Consider the following 14,818-nt stretch of genomic DNA (forward strand, 5'->3'; position numbering starts at 1 on the left):
AATATTTAGTAAATAACCATATCAAAATGGCGGATAACTAAGTGACTTGTACATGGACTAAGTATGGGCTTCTCCCTGAACATCGGAAAAGAGCAAAGAGGGTGATCTGACTTGCAATTTTCTTTTCATCTACCAAGTTCTTCTTGCATGCAAGTACCTCATTCTTTGATTCAAAAATAAGTAACTATTTGGATCGTAAACTCCATGAAGAAACAAGTTCTACTTTTTCCTCTTTAAATTTTAGAGTTAATAGTGCCATATATAGAGCAGCTGATTGTGGAACAGGCTGTTTGTTCAACCTTTTAATAGGGAATTTTTTTTTCTTTTAAAGATTAGCACCTGAGCTAACAGCTGTTGCCAATTTTTTTTTCCTGCTTTTTCTCCTAGATCCCCCCAGTACATAGTTGTATATTGTAGTTGTGGGTCCTTCTAGTTGTGGCATGTGGAACGCCACCTCAACGTGGCCTGATGAGCAGTGCCATGTCCGTGCCCAGGATCCGAACCAGCAAAACCCTGGCCACGAAGTGGAGCACGTGAACTTAACCACTCGGTCACGGGGCCAGCCCCTTAATAGGGAATTTTAATCCATTTGTATTTTATTGTTGCTGTTGATATATTCATATTCATATGTGCCACTTTATTTTGTATTCTCTATTTACTATATTTTTTTCTTTGTCTTATTTTCTCCTTTCTTGTATGTTCTGTCAGGTACCAAAGTCTGATTATTAGCAACAAGATTCATAGATGCTTATCAGTTTCATTTGCACACCATGTGTTTGTGTATTTGTGTGTGTGTGTGTGTGAGATAGAGAGAGAGAGGTTTTGTGAGTGAGAGACCACAATATGCCTGGTTCAAAATCTATCAGTTACAATAACAAATCCTTGGCTGTCGTAGTGCATTGTGCACAGCAAACACTTCGCATTCACAGTCTGATATTGAGATGCTGACTGTTTTCAAGGAACTCCACAGGTCTGTAGCATAAAGGGCGTAAAATTAAACCACTGACCTATGATGTGATGAGGAATGAGTGACTTAACTAGCGAGTCGGGCCAAACATCCAGGACTGACATCTCAATTCTGCTTTATTTTCCGCACATCATGCAGTAGCTTTGAAGAGGTTACACTTTACTAAATTTGTATGGAATAAATTATATGCTATACCAGAATTTGCAAAATTTAGGGATTTGTGAAAGTTTTGCAATAGACAGTTGTTAATACCGTCTATACGCTATAAGGGAAAGAGCAGAGTTGCTTGCTGAAGACTGCCACAGAAACATTTTTTTAAATTAAAAATAGTCTTTAGCCACACAATTTTTGATGCATTAAATTTTATTTGCTCTAAGAACATCACAAGATCTAAATCTTCTGCGTTGTATATAATTAAGAGCAAATGGGAGAGTACACTTTTGAAATATAGATCATAAAGTATTCTAGCAATGAGGACCTTTCATGTTTCATTTGAACTGATAGTAACAGAGAAATGAAATGTTTCTAATCAGAATTGATAAGAGTTAGCAGGTAAGTATGTTAAATTTCCCATCAATGTTGACAAACATGAAATACTCATAGATGAAGCTTAACTCTCGTTAACGTGGGGGTGATAGGAAACTAGCTAATTATTAACTCCTCTTAATTAACAAATAAGAAAATCTCTGAATAATGTCAGATTGATGATATCCTTCCCTTGGTCCATAGAGCATCATAAAACTAATATGAACATTGTATCATAAATCTTTTAAATTGACCACTTTAAGTTAACCAAGATTCAACTTAACCACATGTGGCCAACTCAATAAAGTTCCACTGTAATTTTAAAGCACCTTTGGGTCTTAGAAATTTGGTATTCATGTACGTACACCAAGAAATGTTTAGTTTAATAATGGCTGCCAACTAACACAGTACTTCCCTCCACTTTTAGATTGACTGATGGACATTTCATGTGAATTTATATTTTGCTATGATTTAATTTGTCATAAGAACCTTCACTTTATTAACAGTTTAAAACATTGGATATTTAAAGTAGGTGTTTTTTTTTAATGCTGTAGGTTAATCTTAGGATGCAACGCCCACTGATCAAATACATTTAGGAAATGCAGCTCTACTAAAGAAATGACAAGGATAACAAGAGACCAGGGTGACCTATCCCAAGCTGTATTTTTCCGTCTGCAGGACAAAGGCCGGTCACTGGCACTGTTGTTTTCCCCTAACACTTATACGTAAAGTCTAGTCATAATTGTTTACTCACAGAACTGATAAAAACAAAGAATGTTGACTCAAAGAAAAGTACTTAAAATACGAACAGGCATTTTCAAGAGGCAATCCAATCCACACCAACCTCTGCGGAAGGCCAAGCGCAGTGCCGTTTGCAAATATTCTGGCGGTTGGAACCATCCTCCTGCTTTCTCTCCGAGGGCACTTTTCTCTCGGGGCTGGAGGCCTCATCTTGCTGGCAGTCTACACCAGTGGCACTTTGAGAAGTGAATTTGTAATTCTTTTAATAATGCTTGACTTTTGTGAATGAGCACTGCAGGGAAAGCCAAGGCTCACTGTCTTCTGTGGCACATATTTGACAAGTCATTTCTTACTTCTGAGATTGCTGGGGGAATAGAGAATGATTTGAGGAGTCGAGATGAATCATAGAGGAAGACTTCTTTCACTCAGCTTACCATCGCACTGTGCATTTCTGCATCTATTTAAAAATTAACTTGTGACCCCTAGGAATGGTCCACTGTCAGTCACGCACATGGCTTCCTCCAAGACAGCCGTTCTCACTCAGAGGTGATGTGAGTTGTTAAAGAGGACGAAGGCCGGGGCTCCCAGGAAGGTCAGGTTAGTCTTCATCTTTCAATGTGACCCAAAGAGAGCGAATGTGTGTTTGAGACTTCATGCGCCTTGAGGATATCTATTTTAAAATCAATTGTAAGTTACCAGACAACATCTTACGTGCGCTTTAATGGAGAGTTTTTCTGTGGTAGGTTCACGAAAAATTGCTTGAGAAATCCTTGGGAGATGACTCTCCTTTCATATTTGTGATTAAAGTGCTGGCAGTGGCTTTGGTCTGCTTAAACAAATGACAACAAATAGTATTAATCTGCACTAATTTCCTTACGCAATTATTCTTGTTAAATTTTATTTTGTTTTTCTCAGTTTGCACGTAACCAGCAAGGCATGATCCTGTTAGGGTGCCCAATTAATTTTCTAGAAATTTGTGGCAATATGTGTTGATTTGTTCTGTAATGACATTAAATTCCCAGAAAGTAGCCCTCAGCGAAGTTTAATTGAGATAATAAAAATATTGAAAAGTTATAAATATATGTCTATGTTTCTATATATATCTGTATCTATATATGTATATAAACAAAATTTGTTCACATTAAAAATGTGGAAATTATTATGGTTTAAAATACATTTAAGTGGTTAAAATATTATAACGTAAATTACATTTCATGCTAGAGGAATCCATATACGACATAGTAACATGCCAACTTAATCAAGTTTTGAGTTACCTTCCATCAGAGTTATGCTATCTCTAAAATTATGCCTATTTTTCCTTCCATCACTGGTACATTATGAATATAAAATACACTAAGTTTCTTAAGGCACAAAATTATCATATCCATTTAAAGTAGTAAAAAGTTCAACAGTATATTTTTCTTCTATGTTATTTTAAATATTCCAGGAAAAAGTAAAGAGATAAAACAGAAGTGAGACAGAGTCTTAATATTTGTTAAATGAGAGTGATTGTGTCATTTGATAGTCTAGTTTGGAAAATTTTAAGTAACATTCAATAATTAATAATAGAAACTCAATCACTTTATATCGTAACTTTTTACTCAATATTTTAAAAAACTTTATATTTATTAGTCTTACAATATCCTTGAGAATTCTATAGACGTGGGTATTACATAGGTATGAAAGATTAAAATGATTTGTTCAGTGTGCCAACATTAAGGATGAAGCTCAACCTAATAACTCCAGTTTTCTCATTTCCTAACAAATACCTCAGCTGATGGACTGGGCTCTTGTTCAAGGGTTATATCTCTCAAAGGTGATGCTTCGTGATGAGTAATCCTGCTTTTGCTGATTTTGCTTTTGTTTTATAGAAGTGAATGTCTTCTATTCTCTGTATTTTGTTTTTATTTAACTTTTGGAGATCTATTCAATTGTTTTGAAGTTTTCCAACAACTTTGTTTCTTATGATTTACACAGTCTTTTCTTTCTCTATTTATGATAATTTATTAAAAGGCTGTTTGAATATCAGTATTAATATCAATATGTTGATAGAAATTAATACAACATATAAGAATACTTATACATGGAAATTATATTTTTTATTTAATAAAAGTTTAAGGGAAATTAACAAATTAACCAATGTATAAAACCAAAAACTATATTTTCAACTTTTAAGTAGATTATAATATAAGAAAATGCCTGGTATTTGAGATTTCATTTAATGTGAAAGGTACATAGGATGAACTTGAATTACCTAGTCTCTGAAAAGATTTAAAGCTTTCCCTGATTTTCAAATCTAATATTTAGAATTAAAATAGTAATTCATTTGCATCAACGGGGGGTAAAAACATAACCGTTTCTCCTGAATCAAAAGATGTTTACCCAATAGTATGTTGCTGCTCCAAAACCTTTCGTGGTTGCTGCTAATCACCTATTTTTCACTTCAAAGTCTTTAAAAGGAATATGGGTACCAATTGACTCAATATACATTTATTGGGTGAAGGAATTCAGGAAGGTTGTCGGGTTTGGAAAAATGTATTTAAAATACGAGTAACATCTTCATTATAGATTTTTCACTTCAGAGCATCCTACCTTCCTATACTACTGGACCAAACCTTGAAAGTATATACACTGAGCAAATGACGCTACAGGGAATGTGTACTACTAACATTTTAATTAAAATACAAAATAATAATCTGCATGTAGCTAAGCATTTGATGACCTCCAATTATATTAGTAGTAACATTTTCATTTGATAACTAGATAACTGGGTAATTAAAAACATGTAATTAAAGCAAAATCATATCCTAATTTATAAAGGCAATGAAAACAAAAGAGCATAGTAAAACCCCATCGCAAAGTAGTTATTGCATCATTCCAATGAGATACATTTTTACCAACACAGCTTATAAAGAAAATAAAGGTCAAACCTTGCTCTATGCTTCCTTGTTAAAATACTCTAGAAAACCGGGTGATAAAATAAATCATAAATGCAATCATAAACACAATACAAAATGATTTTATCCCCAGGAGATTTTGGCTAGGCCAGAGTTACTGTGAAAGGCACAGGGTGAAAGACAGAGCTGGAGATGGTAAAGAATCACCATGCAAAGTTTCAAAGATTAGGCCAGACCCTCACTCATTACACAGGAACAACTAATTACAGAGCATAGATGTATTATATTTTTTTCTACCTGCATTGTCACCACATTTGTCACCAGATGAAAGTGGGCAGAATCCTTTAAATGTAGTCCAAATGGAGCCTGTAGAAAAGGTTGTATGGAGGAAGGCACCTTGGTTCTTGGAGAGGAAAAGGCCTGTACATGCACGAACACTCCTGAAGAAGAAAGCTGGTCCAAGCAGGAGACTTGCCCTCAGAGTTCAAGGCCACAAAGCTGTATTGTGCCTGGTGAACTTAATTGTCAAAGGTCAGATAAGGCCACTCAGCTAAAAAACAGCACACAGCCTGATTATATCCACAAACACAGGCACTTTGCAGTCACGTCTTCAAAAGTCAACTCTTGTATTTATGAAGTAATGTGAATATCATCACTAATACTTTTCTTTGTCGCTGACAAGTTAACTCTCCAGCCAACAGAGCTTGAAATGTCCCAGTCTCCTTTAGAGTGACACAGACCTCTTCCTCCTTCTGGCAAAATCCTCTGCATGGACGAAGTTGGAGAGAACCTTAGTGAGGTGACTGTCTGAGGTCTCGGTGCTGCTCCCAAAGTCATAGTTCTTCAGGCAAGGGCACAGGCAGCGCACGATGGCCCGGCGGATGTAGCCATCAAAGACGTAGTAAATGAAGGGGTTGACACAGCTGTTGGCAAATGCCAAGGGCCCGCTCACGTCCATACCGTGCTTCAGAAAATCTTGGGAAATGTAGAGTTCTTGCTGCAACCCAGAGACAATGGACAGGAGCTTGAAGGTATTGAAGGGCAGCCAGGAGAAGACAAAGGCTGCCACGACAATAAGGATGATCTTTATGGATTTCCTCAGCTTTTTGTTGTGCTTTCCTGACTGCTGGTAGTGGGCACACAGCTTCCTCGCGATGCAACAGTAGCAGGTCACAATGCTCACCAAAGGTGCAAAAAAGGTAAAAATTAGGGCCACCAGGCTCCAAGCCCACTTAACCGAAGTGGCTCTCTTCTCTGCACAGTATGGCTTGTCACCAATCATGGTGAGCTCCCTGGACAGAAGAGTAGGCAAGCCCAGGAGACAGGAGATAAACCAGACACTGGCGCAGACTCCATATGCACAGTCTCTCCTTCTGAATTTCCTGGAGATGGCTGGACACACGATGGCCAGGTAGCGGTCCACGCTCATGCAGGTGAGCAAGAAGACACTGCAGTGCATGTTGACTGTGATCATGTAGGAGCTGGCCTTGCACAGGAAAGAGCCTGTCCTCCACAGTCCTGACGATGCTTCTTTATCCACCCAGAGAGGCAACGTGATGAGGAAAATGAAGTCAGAGGCAGCCAGGTTGATGATAAAGATGTCAATCAGTCTTCGGCTGCCCCGTTTGAAATGCAAGGCACTCATGAGCACGAGGTTCCCCAACACTCCGGCCAGGAACACCGCCGTGTAGAAGATGGGAAGGAAGATGGATGTGTAAGGCACAGGGGAGCGGGCCTCCTCAATTTCAGGGTTTTGGCTTGTAGCATAGAAATAATCCAAATAAGCTGAAGTTGCTTCTGGGTCCATCACTAAAGATCAGGAGCCAAACCTGGTGAGTTTCCTTACCCAGGAAGTTTTTGTATGAATTTTAGAAATCTCAAGACAGTTTCTTTTATACAGTACCTGCCTTTCCCCAACCCCCACCCTCAAAAGATCTAGGGACAAACATAAAAACAGAGATGAAAAACTGCAGTTTCTACCAATCCTCAGAAAGGGCCCACCAGGAACACCCCCTGATTGGTGTCGGGTGGCTGTGGTTGTGGTTTTCTTTATTTGCATTTGCCCAGGAAACTGAGGTGTTTTTTTGACTTTTTTCTTCAAGATATTCAATTTGTTTCTTTAAATCCAGAAATTAGGAAATGAATGTTTTTCCTCATCAACTTTAAAGACATCCTCTGCTTTCCTGACGCTGACCCCTCTGATCCAGCCTTCCATCTCACATAGAGGATTCTCTCGTATTTTAGAATTTTAAGGTGATGATGATGAAGATACTCTTTTTACTTACATCATTGATGAAATGTGAAGAACACAGTCTTTCATTGCATAAAGAGTAAATTGAAAATTTCCCGATTCAGACCAGTCCACATCTGCGGCAAACACAATGATTCCAACAAGGGTTTGAGATTTTCCCCATTTATTTCGCTCTTTTGTGTCAGACATAATCGATTCTGTCACATTCAGCATGTTCTTAAAAACAACTTGTGCTTTCATTACTACTTTCCAAACTTTTCCACTACAATTAGCACAGCACCTTGCATATATCTGGTGCTGTGGAAATGTTACTTTATTTGAGTTGATTAGGAAAATGTGTGTTTCTGTGATCCAGTGTTGTCGGCAAGGATGAATTCACCGGGGTCTAGCTGCAGGCATTCTTTTTATTTATGTAGTTTACAAACAGGTTTAAAAATCACAAAGTGCTATTTTTACACTCTTGTCTGCTATTCTAATTCAACTGATGAAGTTCCCTGAGGTTAGAGGCACCATCCCTGACCAGGAGCTTTTCTCCCGACAACCCTCCATACCCATCCTCCAGCAGACTCCAGACTCCCTCTGATCTTCTCTTGCTCACACTTACCTCCAGTGGCAGTGAGTTTTCAGCTTTTGAGCGATGACTTTTCCTTAAATACCTCCACACACCAGTGAACTTCGCTTTTGGAATTACAGACCCGGCAACAGACAGACCTATAGTAAGTGACGTTATAACGGAGGTGCCAGTATAGACACAATAAAAGGAAGATTTTTGGTTCAAAACGCTTTGACAAACAGGCTAACACCGAAAGGATCCTATTACGTTTTCCTCTCATCTGTTCATCTTTAGACCATAGCAAAACATAACAAACTCTAGAACTGACTCCAGCTGTTTCAACTCCTTTCTGGCCGAAGCAGCTGGAGGCTCTCTCACATTCTCCTCTTTTCCCTTTCCCTCCATGTCATTTCATCGCCAAGATCACAGATCCAGGCTGATGTTATACTGCACAGAAGAATGTATGCCGGTAGATGAAAATACAACTGTTAACCATTTGAAATCCTTTCTATTGAATTTCTATTTCTTCCGTAATTAATACATATTGAAAAGCACGATCCTACCCACTGGACGCCCTCCCCACCTCCTTTTCCTGATGTGTTCTAATGTCACCTCAGTCTCTAGGGAAGCACGAGGGCTCCCTGATCTGGGGCAGCCCCGGGAGTCACCTGGGAGTTGAATTATGGGCCTGCGTCTGCCTTCTTCTGTGTCCCTGGCGGCTCTGTGTGGTTCATGGGGCATATCCTTCACCCAGCAGAAGCCACAGGTGAGAGAAACGAGTGAATACTTGACATTTCTGGGATACAATCTTTCCCCTGGGTAAGCATTAAATATTTAGTAGAGTAATTCATTTTGTCAAGTAGTTTGAAGTAGGACAATATTTGAAAAGGATAGATGGTGTAAACATAGAATATTTAAGCACTCTATCTCTGTATATGTGTGTGCGTATTAAAGTACCAATCATATATATATATATATGATCGTAAAGTGTATATATGTACATATATATACTTTATTTACTTGATTTATAATTGCACTTTAATCATACTGTTAGAATTTTGCATTCTACAACCAGAACTTCTTATGGCATTTGAGAAAATTGATGAGATTGATTCTGGGCCTAAGATATTAAAAAGTTTCTTTTTTAGTTATGTCTCAAGAATTCCACATAAAAGTATTATAAAATGAAAAAGAGTTCACACGCATACTCTAGAGGAAAACATCTGGCCATACGTTTATTCTGTGGGCCTTACATTTTCTTTCAGCATTCAAAACAGCATTCAAACGTTGTGGGCCTGCTGATATAAACTATCTCAAAGAAATCTGACTTCCTCAGTAACCTTTGAAGCAGTTTGTAGACAAAATGACTCACTTTATCATTCACAGTCACTTTATAATATGGTAATTAGTGTAGAATGCTGCCACACAAGAGCATCCATCACTGACCAACACTATCTTGGGACCCCAGTTAGAAAACAAATCAAGTGTTTTGAACCAAAAAAAGGGGAACAAATAGCATAGTACTGGGCTTTTAATAACTCAAAGAGTACAAAGCTTTTCTAAGACAGAACCCACAGTAAAAGCTGACTAGATAAAGTAGGAGGTCATACTTCTAAACAAGCTTGGTGCAACGGTCATGTTTAGGACTTTCCCCTTTGAAATAAAGGTGAGGTTTCTAACAATAAAACAACCAACTATACGCAGACCAAAACTCAGGAACAACACTGGACACCATAAGCACATGGAAAGACAGCGTGAACAGTCCTAGCAAAAAGAGAGTAAGATGTAAATATTAGTCACTGCAATATAGCACACATGCCACCTCTTAAGAATTGTTTTCCCAGGAAAAACGCTCCGCTTTCCTTCCTCTTCCCTGGCAGAGATAATTACTTTCACCTTCGTGTTCTCTAAGAACTTTACAAGACTGTTTGCAAAGTATCTATTATCTCATTTCACATGGTTGGTTTGGAGTCTGACCTCCTGAGCGGATCAGAGCAACTTGAAGGGAGATACCATCTGTGCTCTCTCCACCGGCCTCTGCTCATGGTAGTTACCCAACTACAGTCTTTTTTGGACTTTCAAAACCATTGTTTTGAACCTGTGGGTGCCAGACCACATACCCACATTAGAGTCACCGGGGCTGCCTTCTAACTGTAGCTTTCTGAGCCCCGTCCCAGAGCTATTGATTGAAATCATTCTGAGTGGAGTCTAGGACTCTGTATTTAACACACGTCCACAGTGATTCTTACTCACACTAAAGTTTAGAGTCACTGTTCTAGTTTACAGCTGAACCAACCTTGTATGTTATGCTTTGTTATTATTTTGGCTAGCTTTTTAAAAAGTTTAAAAAATCCCCTCTAAATTTGAACTTCTTAGAAGTCTTCTAGCCTGGATCTCACAAAATTTTAGGAATTAGTTTAGACTTCTGGGCCCTCCCTATTCTGGGTCCCAATTCCTGAGATATGTTCAGCATTGGGTCAGACATTGGAGATGAGGAGAAAGTAAGGTTTTGTCCCCTGAGACACACGCTCGAGTGAATCTATCATCATCTATTACACGGCCATGGCTGCAACTTGCAGCCTCTGCTTCACGGGTGGGCTGCAGGTTTCGAGTGAACACAGCCATCCCTAATGGCATTACAGTATATTACTTCTGCTTCTTCTCTGTCAACTGCTCTGGACCCCATATTAGAGATGGATTCATCAGATTATATAGCATATGACATGGCAGAAAGAAACCTCTATTCGTACCTGCTCTACTGATGTGTCCTAGAATAAATGGCAAAAATCATGAAGCAATCAGAGTGATATGTTCATTTGTTAGAGAGAAATACTCTCTTGTCCATTTCTTACTTGAGCATCATAAAGTATATAACCATTTAAATAGTCCAGTTTAAGAGATGTGTTTATACTTTAAGAATTAATGATTTTTTTATTCTGACAGTTACTTGGCGAGTTCAGTGCAATGCAATGTAATATATCATGCCAAGTTAAGTGGCATGTATTTGCTGTTATCAGGGTCCTCCCCCACTTCATTTATTGGATTATTTCCCTTGGTACTCCACATTTACATAAACAGTAGTGACATTACTATTCTAGGTACATATACTTTAGGCTTCTTCATAATAGTTGATTTAATCTGGATTAGGTTGTGCATAACACAAACTGTATTTATTTACATTGGTGTCCCTGGTACCAGCATGGTGTCTGGCGTAGAATAGGTGGTCAGTAAACGTTTGTAGATAAGGACTGAATTATGCTTGAATTTTGAGTCATTTCCAATGAATAGTGTCTTTTCACAAACTTCTTGGATGGCTTCCAGTTTCCATGATTACCGTTTGTTGTTGAAACAGCAGAGGTCTGTGTTGTTGTATCTTTTCTAATTAGAATGCAGAGAGCCTTCTTGCTTTTCCTTTGTCTGTCTGCGTCTCCCACTCTCTCTCTGCCTTGCATCTTTCCTACGCTGGAGGTGTAGGATACATGAATTCCCCAACGGAACCTGAACACTGTGGATCTATGACAGCCACATTTTGGAGTTACGTTCTTCTTCTTCCAGCAGAATTATGAATCATAAAATTCTAGAGCTTCAAGTGACATTAGCGCTCATCCAGTACGACCATTTTATGAAGGAAGACACTAGGGCCCAGAAAGAGGTCATTCCCAAAGACTCACATTGATGACTTTAAACTTCTCTTGGGGCCAGCCCAGTGGCGCAGCAGTTAAGTTTACATGTTCCACTTCAGCGGCTTGGGGTTCGTGGGTTCAGATCCCGGGTGCAGGCATGGCACTTCTTGTCAACCTATGCTGTGGCTGGCATCCCACATATAAAGTAGAGGAAGATGGGCATGGATTTTAGTTCAGGGCCAGTCTTCCTCAGCAAAAAGAGGAGGATTGGCAGCAGATGCTAGCTCAGGGCTAATCTTCCTCAAAAAAAAAAATAATAATAAAAATACACTTCTCATCTACACATGGTCCACTCCCTGTCCTTCAGAAGCAGGGACATCTACACAGCTATAGTTTGTTACTTTGTGTAGATTTTGGCAGAAATTGCTCAAAGGAAAGAGCCATTTTAGATGCACATTTCCATTTGCCTCATCCTTGATTAATTTTGCCACCATTCTAGAGTGAAGGAGTACAAAGAAATTCAAAGACTGATGCATCTTTTTTGAGGATGGCTGTTGATTGGAACTCAGAGCTTGCATATATTCCTATTTTCCTCCTTTCTGCACTCCAAAGTTCACAAGGAGAACAATGAGGACAAAATTATATGAGAAAAGCATAACGTAGACCTATCTTGCTTAACATAATTTAGTTCCTAAATATACGTGCAACTAAAAGGAAATATTTAAGGGATTAGGGAATTTGGTATTGAAGGGGATTCTCACATGGAACTGTTTGTAAGTATGTAATATAAACAAGTTATAATATCTGCATATCTAGATCTTCAGTTTTGGGGTTTATTTAAAATGTAGTGTAACTATACAACCTTCCTGCTGAAACCAGAACCATCTTCAACAAATTAAGCCAGAGGTCTAGTGCAACTTCGCTTTTAAATCTAAATTTCACAATCTGTACATGGTTGCACTAAATCATCTTTAACATTTGTAAAAATACGTCAGGCCAGCCACTGTTTCCCAAACAGCAGAGTAAGAAACAGAAGCAGAAATTTAACTCCATTAATTCATTAAGGATTTATTTTGCCCACCCACACAACATGCAAGCAGAAATAGAAAACAGAAAACACCCACAATACAGGGAGAAATCAGAAATACGGCTGTGTGCTTGGTGGTCCTGGGAGGGAGGAGGCGGTTCCAGGCCTTTGTGCTGAGCGGGAGGACAGTCTCATCTCCACACGCAGACAGTTCCAGGTCCACACTGAACGGGTGAGTGAAATGTGTCTTATGTGTTCTTGAGGCATTCTGCAGACTTGATGGGTGACAGCGTCCTCCTCCTTTGCAGGGCTCCCCAGAAGCATCCACTCTTGAATCACGAAGACTTAAGTATGCTGTGAGCCCAGCCTGGGAATCTCCTGGGCAGAGCTAAGCATGGATGCCTGACATCTGGTCCCGGCAAGCCTTTCCTAGTTGTTCGGCAGTTGGTCCAGAGGCTGGTAAACCTGCTGAAGTGAGCAGGGACACCTACCTCTATAAATGGCTTATTTCTAGCCTCTGGGGAAATTGGGAACTTTTAAAGCTGTTTATACTGACCCTACTCAAATATTACAGATGTTCAATAAATATTTGCAAATACTAACTATTTAATAATTGTTTACTAGGCCCTAGGTCCTGTGCCGGGCATTTTATGTGTATTTTCTCATTTTATCCTCACAACAATCACATGGGACAAGTGTTATTGTCAACATCCATATTTTGAGAAAAGAAAAAAGACTAAAAGAGGTTAAGAAAATTGTCTAATGTCACAAAGCTAGTCAGCTCACCCCAGTACTCAAGCTTGATAAGTCACTTATTCACCCTGGGCTCAGTTCTCTAGTCCATGAGTCGAAGTGGTGTCTTTCAAACTTCCTGTTTACCTGGGTCTGTCTACCGTGTGACTTCACCAGACAGGTTGTTCTGAAGGTAGGGATTTCCAGTGAGGGCCATGGATGGAGATATTTCCTGGTGCATAAATGCACTTAGGAGTCAAGCTGCACAGAAACAATTTGCCTGTGCACCTCCACCACTTTCTCTAGCCGGTGCCTCTGACAAAGTTCTCCTTTGATCAGGTATTCTACATGAAAATCCAGTCATATTTGAATATTACATTTGGCTGTTACTTTATTTTTTGTTACTTTTATTTTATTTATTTACTGGATATGAATACCAGTTCACCAACTCAGGCAAAAGAAATATAACTCCAGATAGAAAAACAGATCAATATCATACCTCCAATCTGTCATGAATGCCTTCAATCATGCCTAAATCTAGAAATTTAATATCAGTGTGAGGCTCCCACCTTTCTCCCGTGCGGTGGCTAAATTCCAAGGCACTGGGGGATGGGATAGCGTTTGCGAGCCGCTCTGGTCCTTGAGTCGGCTGTCTCTGCAGACGTCTGTTGAGAAACCCATCATTTGCTGGTCCCAGGCCACGTCCACGGGTCCACACACGTCATTGCTAAGATGTCCCTGCTTCCTGTCCATTAATTTCGGTGCAGCACTTGACAGCTTAGAATCATTCCGCTGACTCTGTGCCACACAGTCATCTGCAAACTCTGAGGCTGTCTGCCTCCTTATCTGCTTACGGCAATATTACGCCAAATTCAGTCTTTTTCATAGTACGTAAGCAATTTTCTTATACACGTTTTTTGACATATCTGGTACCCTCACTATTGTTATTAATTTCATATTTCTGTTTAACTAAATGAAGTTTATTTTAAAAGGAAAGTTACGTACAGTCAATAGAAAACCAGTATCGTGCCATAAAGAGAAGTATGCATAAATTATTTGCATCCCCATGTCATCACATTCTAGATGAACCCTGTCAAGTCACATCCTTCTTAGTCTGAAGTTCAGCGATAAAACCAGAAGGACTATCTGCTCCAGTGGGAGTGAGGTTGTGAGAAAAGAAACAAGCAGGTTAATATTTAAAAAGCGTAATCTCGTTGCTGTTCACAAATTTAGAGGTCGGGAGGTGTCACGGGGGAGCACCGGACTGGACCGCCTGAGTATAGAGGTCACAGGCAACGACTAGCGGTGACCGCAAACAGAGGGCCTCCGACCCAGGACCTCGCTCTCCTCTAAAACCTACAAAGGCCTCAGCCCACACCAGCCTCTGGCGCACGGACGTGACTTTCCTCTGGCGCGGAACTACATCCCCCACAATGCATCGCGCGGCGCCAGGCCCCCCCCCCCCCCCCCCCCCGCTCACACCCCCCTTCCCGCCTACAACT

General features: G+C 39.6%; 1 protein-coding gene and 1 long non-coding RNA gene across 2 annotated transcripts; one reads left to right on the top strand and one right to left on the bottom strand.

Moving 5' to 3' along the window:
- Nucleotides 1–1,312: 1,312 nt before the first annotated feature.
- On the bottom strand, nt 1,313–7,067 carry GPR15 (G protein-coupled receptor 15). The gene is made up of 2 exons (XM_005602082.4): nt 5,428–7,067; nt 1,313–3,059 (listed from the first exon to the last, which is right to left on the bottom strand). Exon 1 carries the CDS (start codon nt 6,935–6,937, stop codon nt 5,855–5,857), a length of 1,083 nt encoding a protein of 360 aa, XP_005602139.2. The 5' UTR covers nt 6,938–7,067; the 3' UTR covers nt 1,313–3,059; nt 5,428–5,854.
- Nucleotides 7,068–8,552: 1,485 nt separating this feature from the next.
- On the top strand, nt 8,553–13,182 carry LOC111769122 (uncharacterized). The gene is made up of 2 exons (XR_002801908.2): nt 8,553–8,700; nt 12,893–13,182. It is a non-coding gene; the product is annotated as an uncharacterized lncRNA (long non-coding RNA).
- Nucleotides 13,183–14,818: the final 1,636 nt, after the last annotated feature.

The sequence above is a fragment of the Equus caballus genome, chromosome 19, assembly GCF_041296265.1.
Source record: "Equus caballus isolate H_3958 breed thoroughbred chromosome 19, TB-T2T, whole genome shotgun sequence".
Lineage (NCBI taxonomy): Eukaryota > Metazoa > Chordata > Mammalia > Perissodactyla > Equidae > Equus > Equus caballus.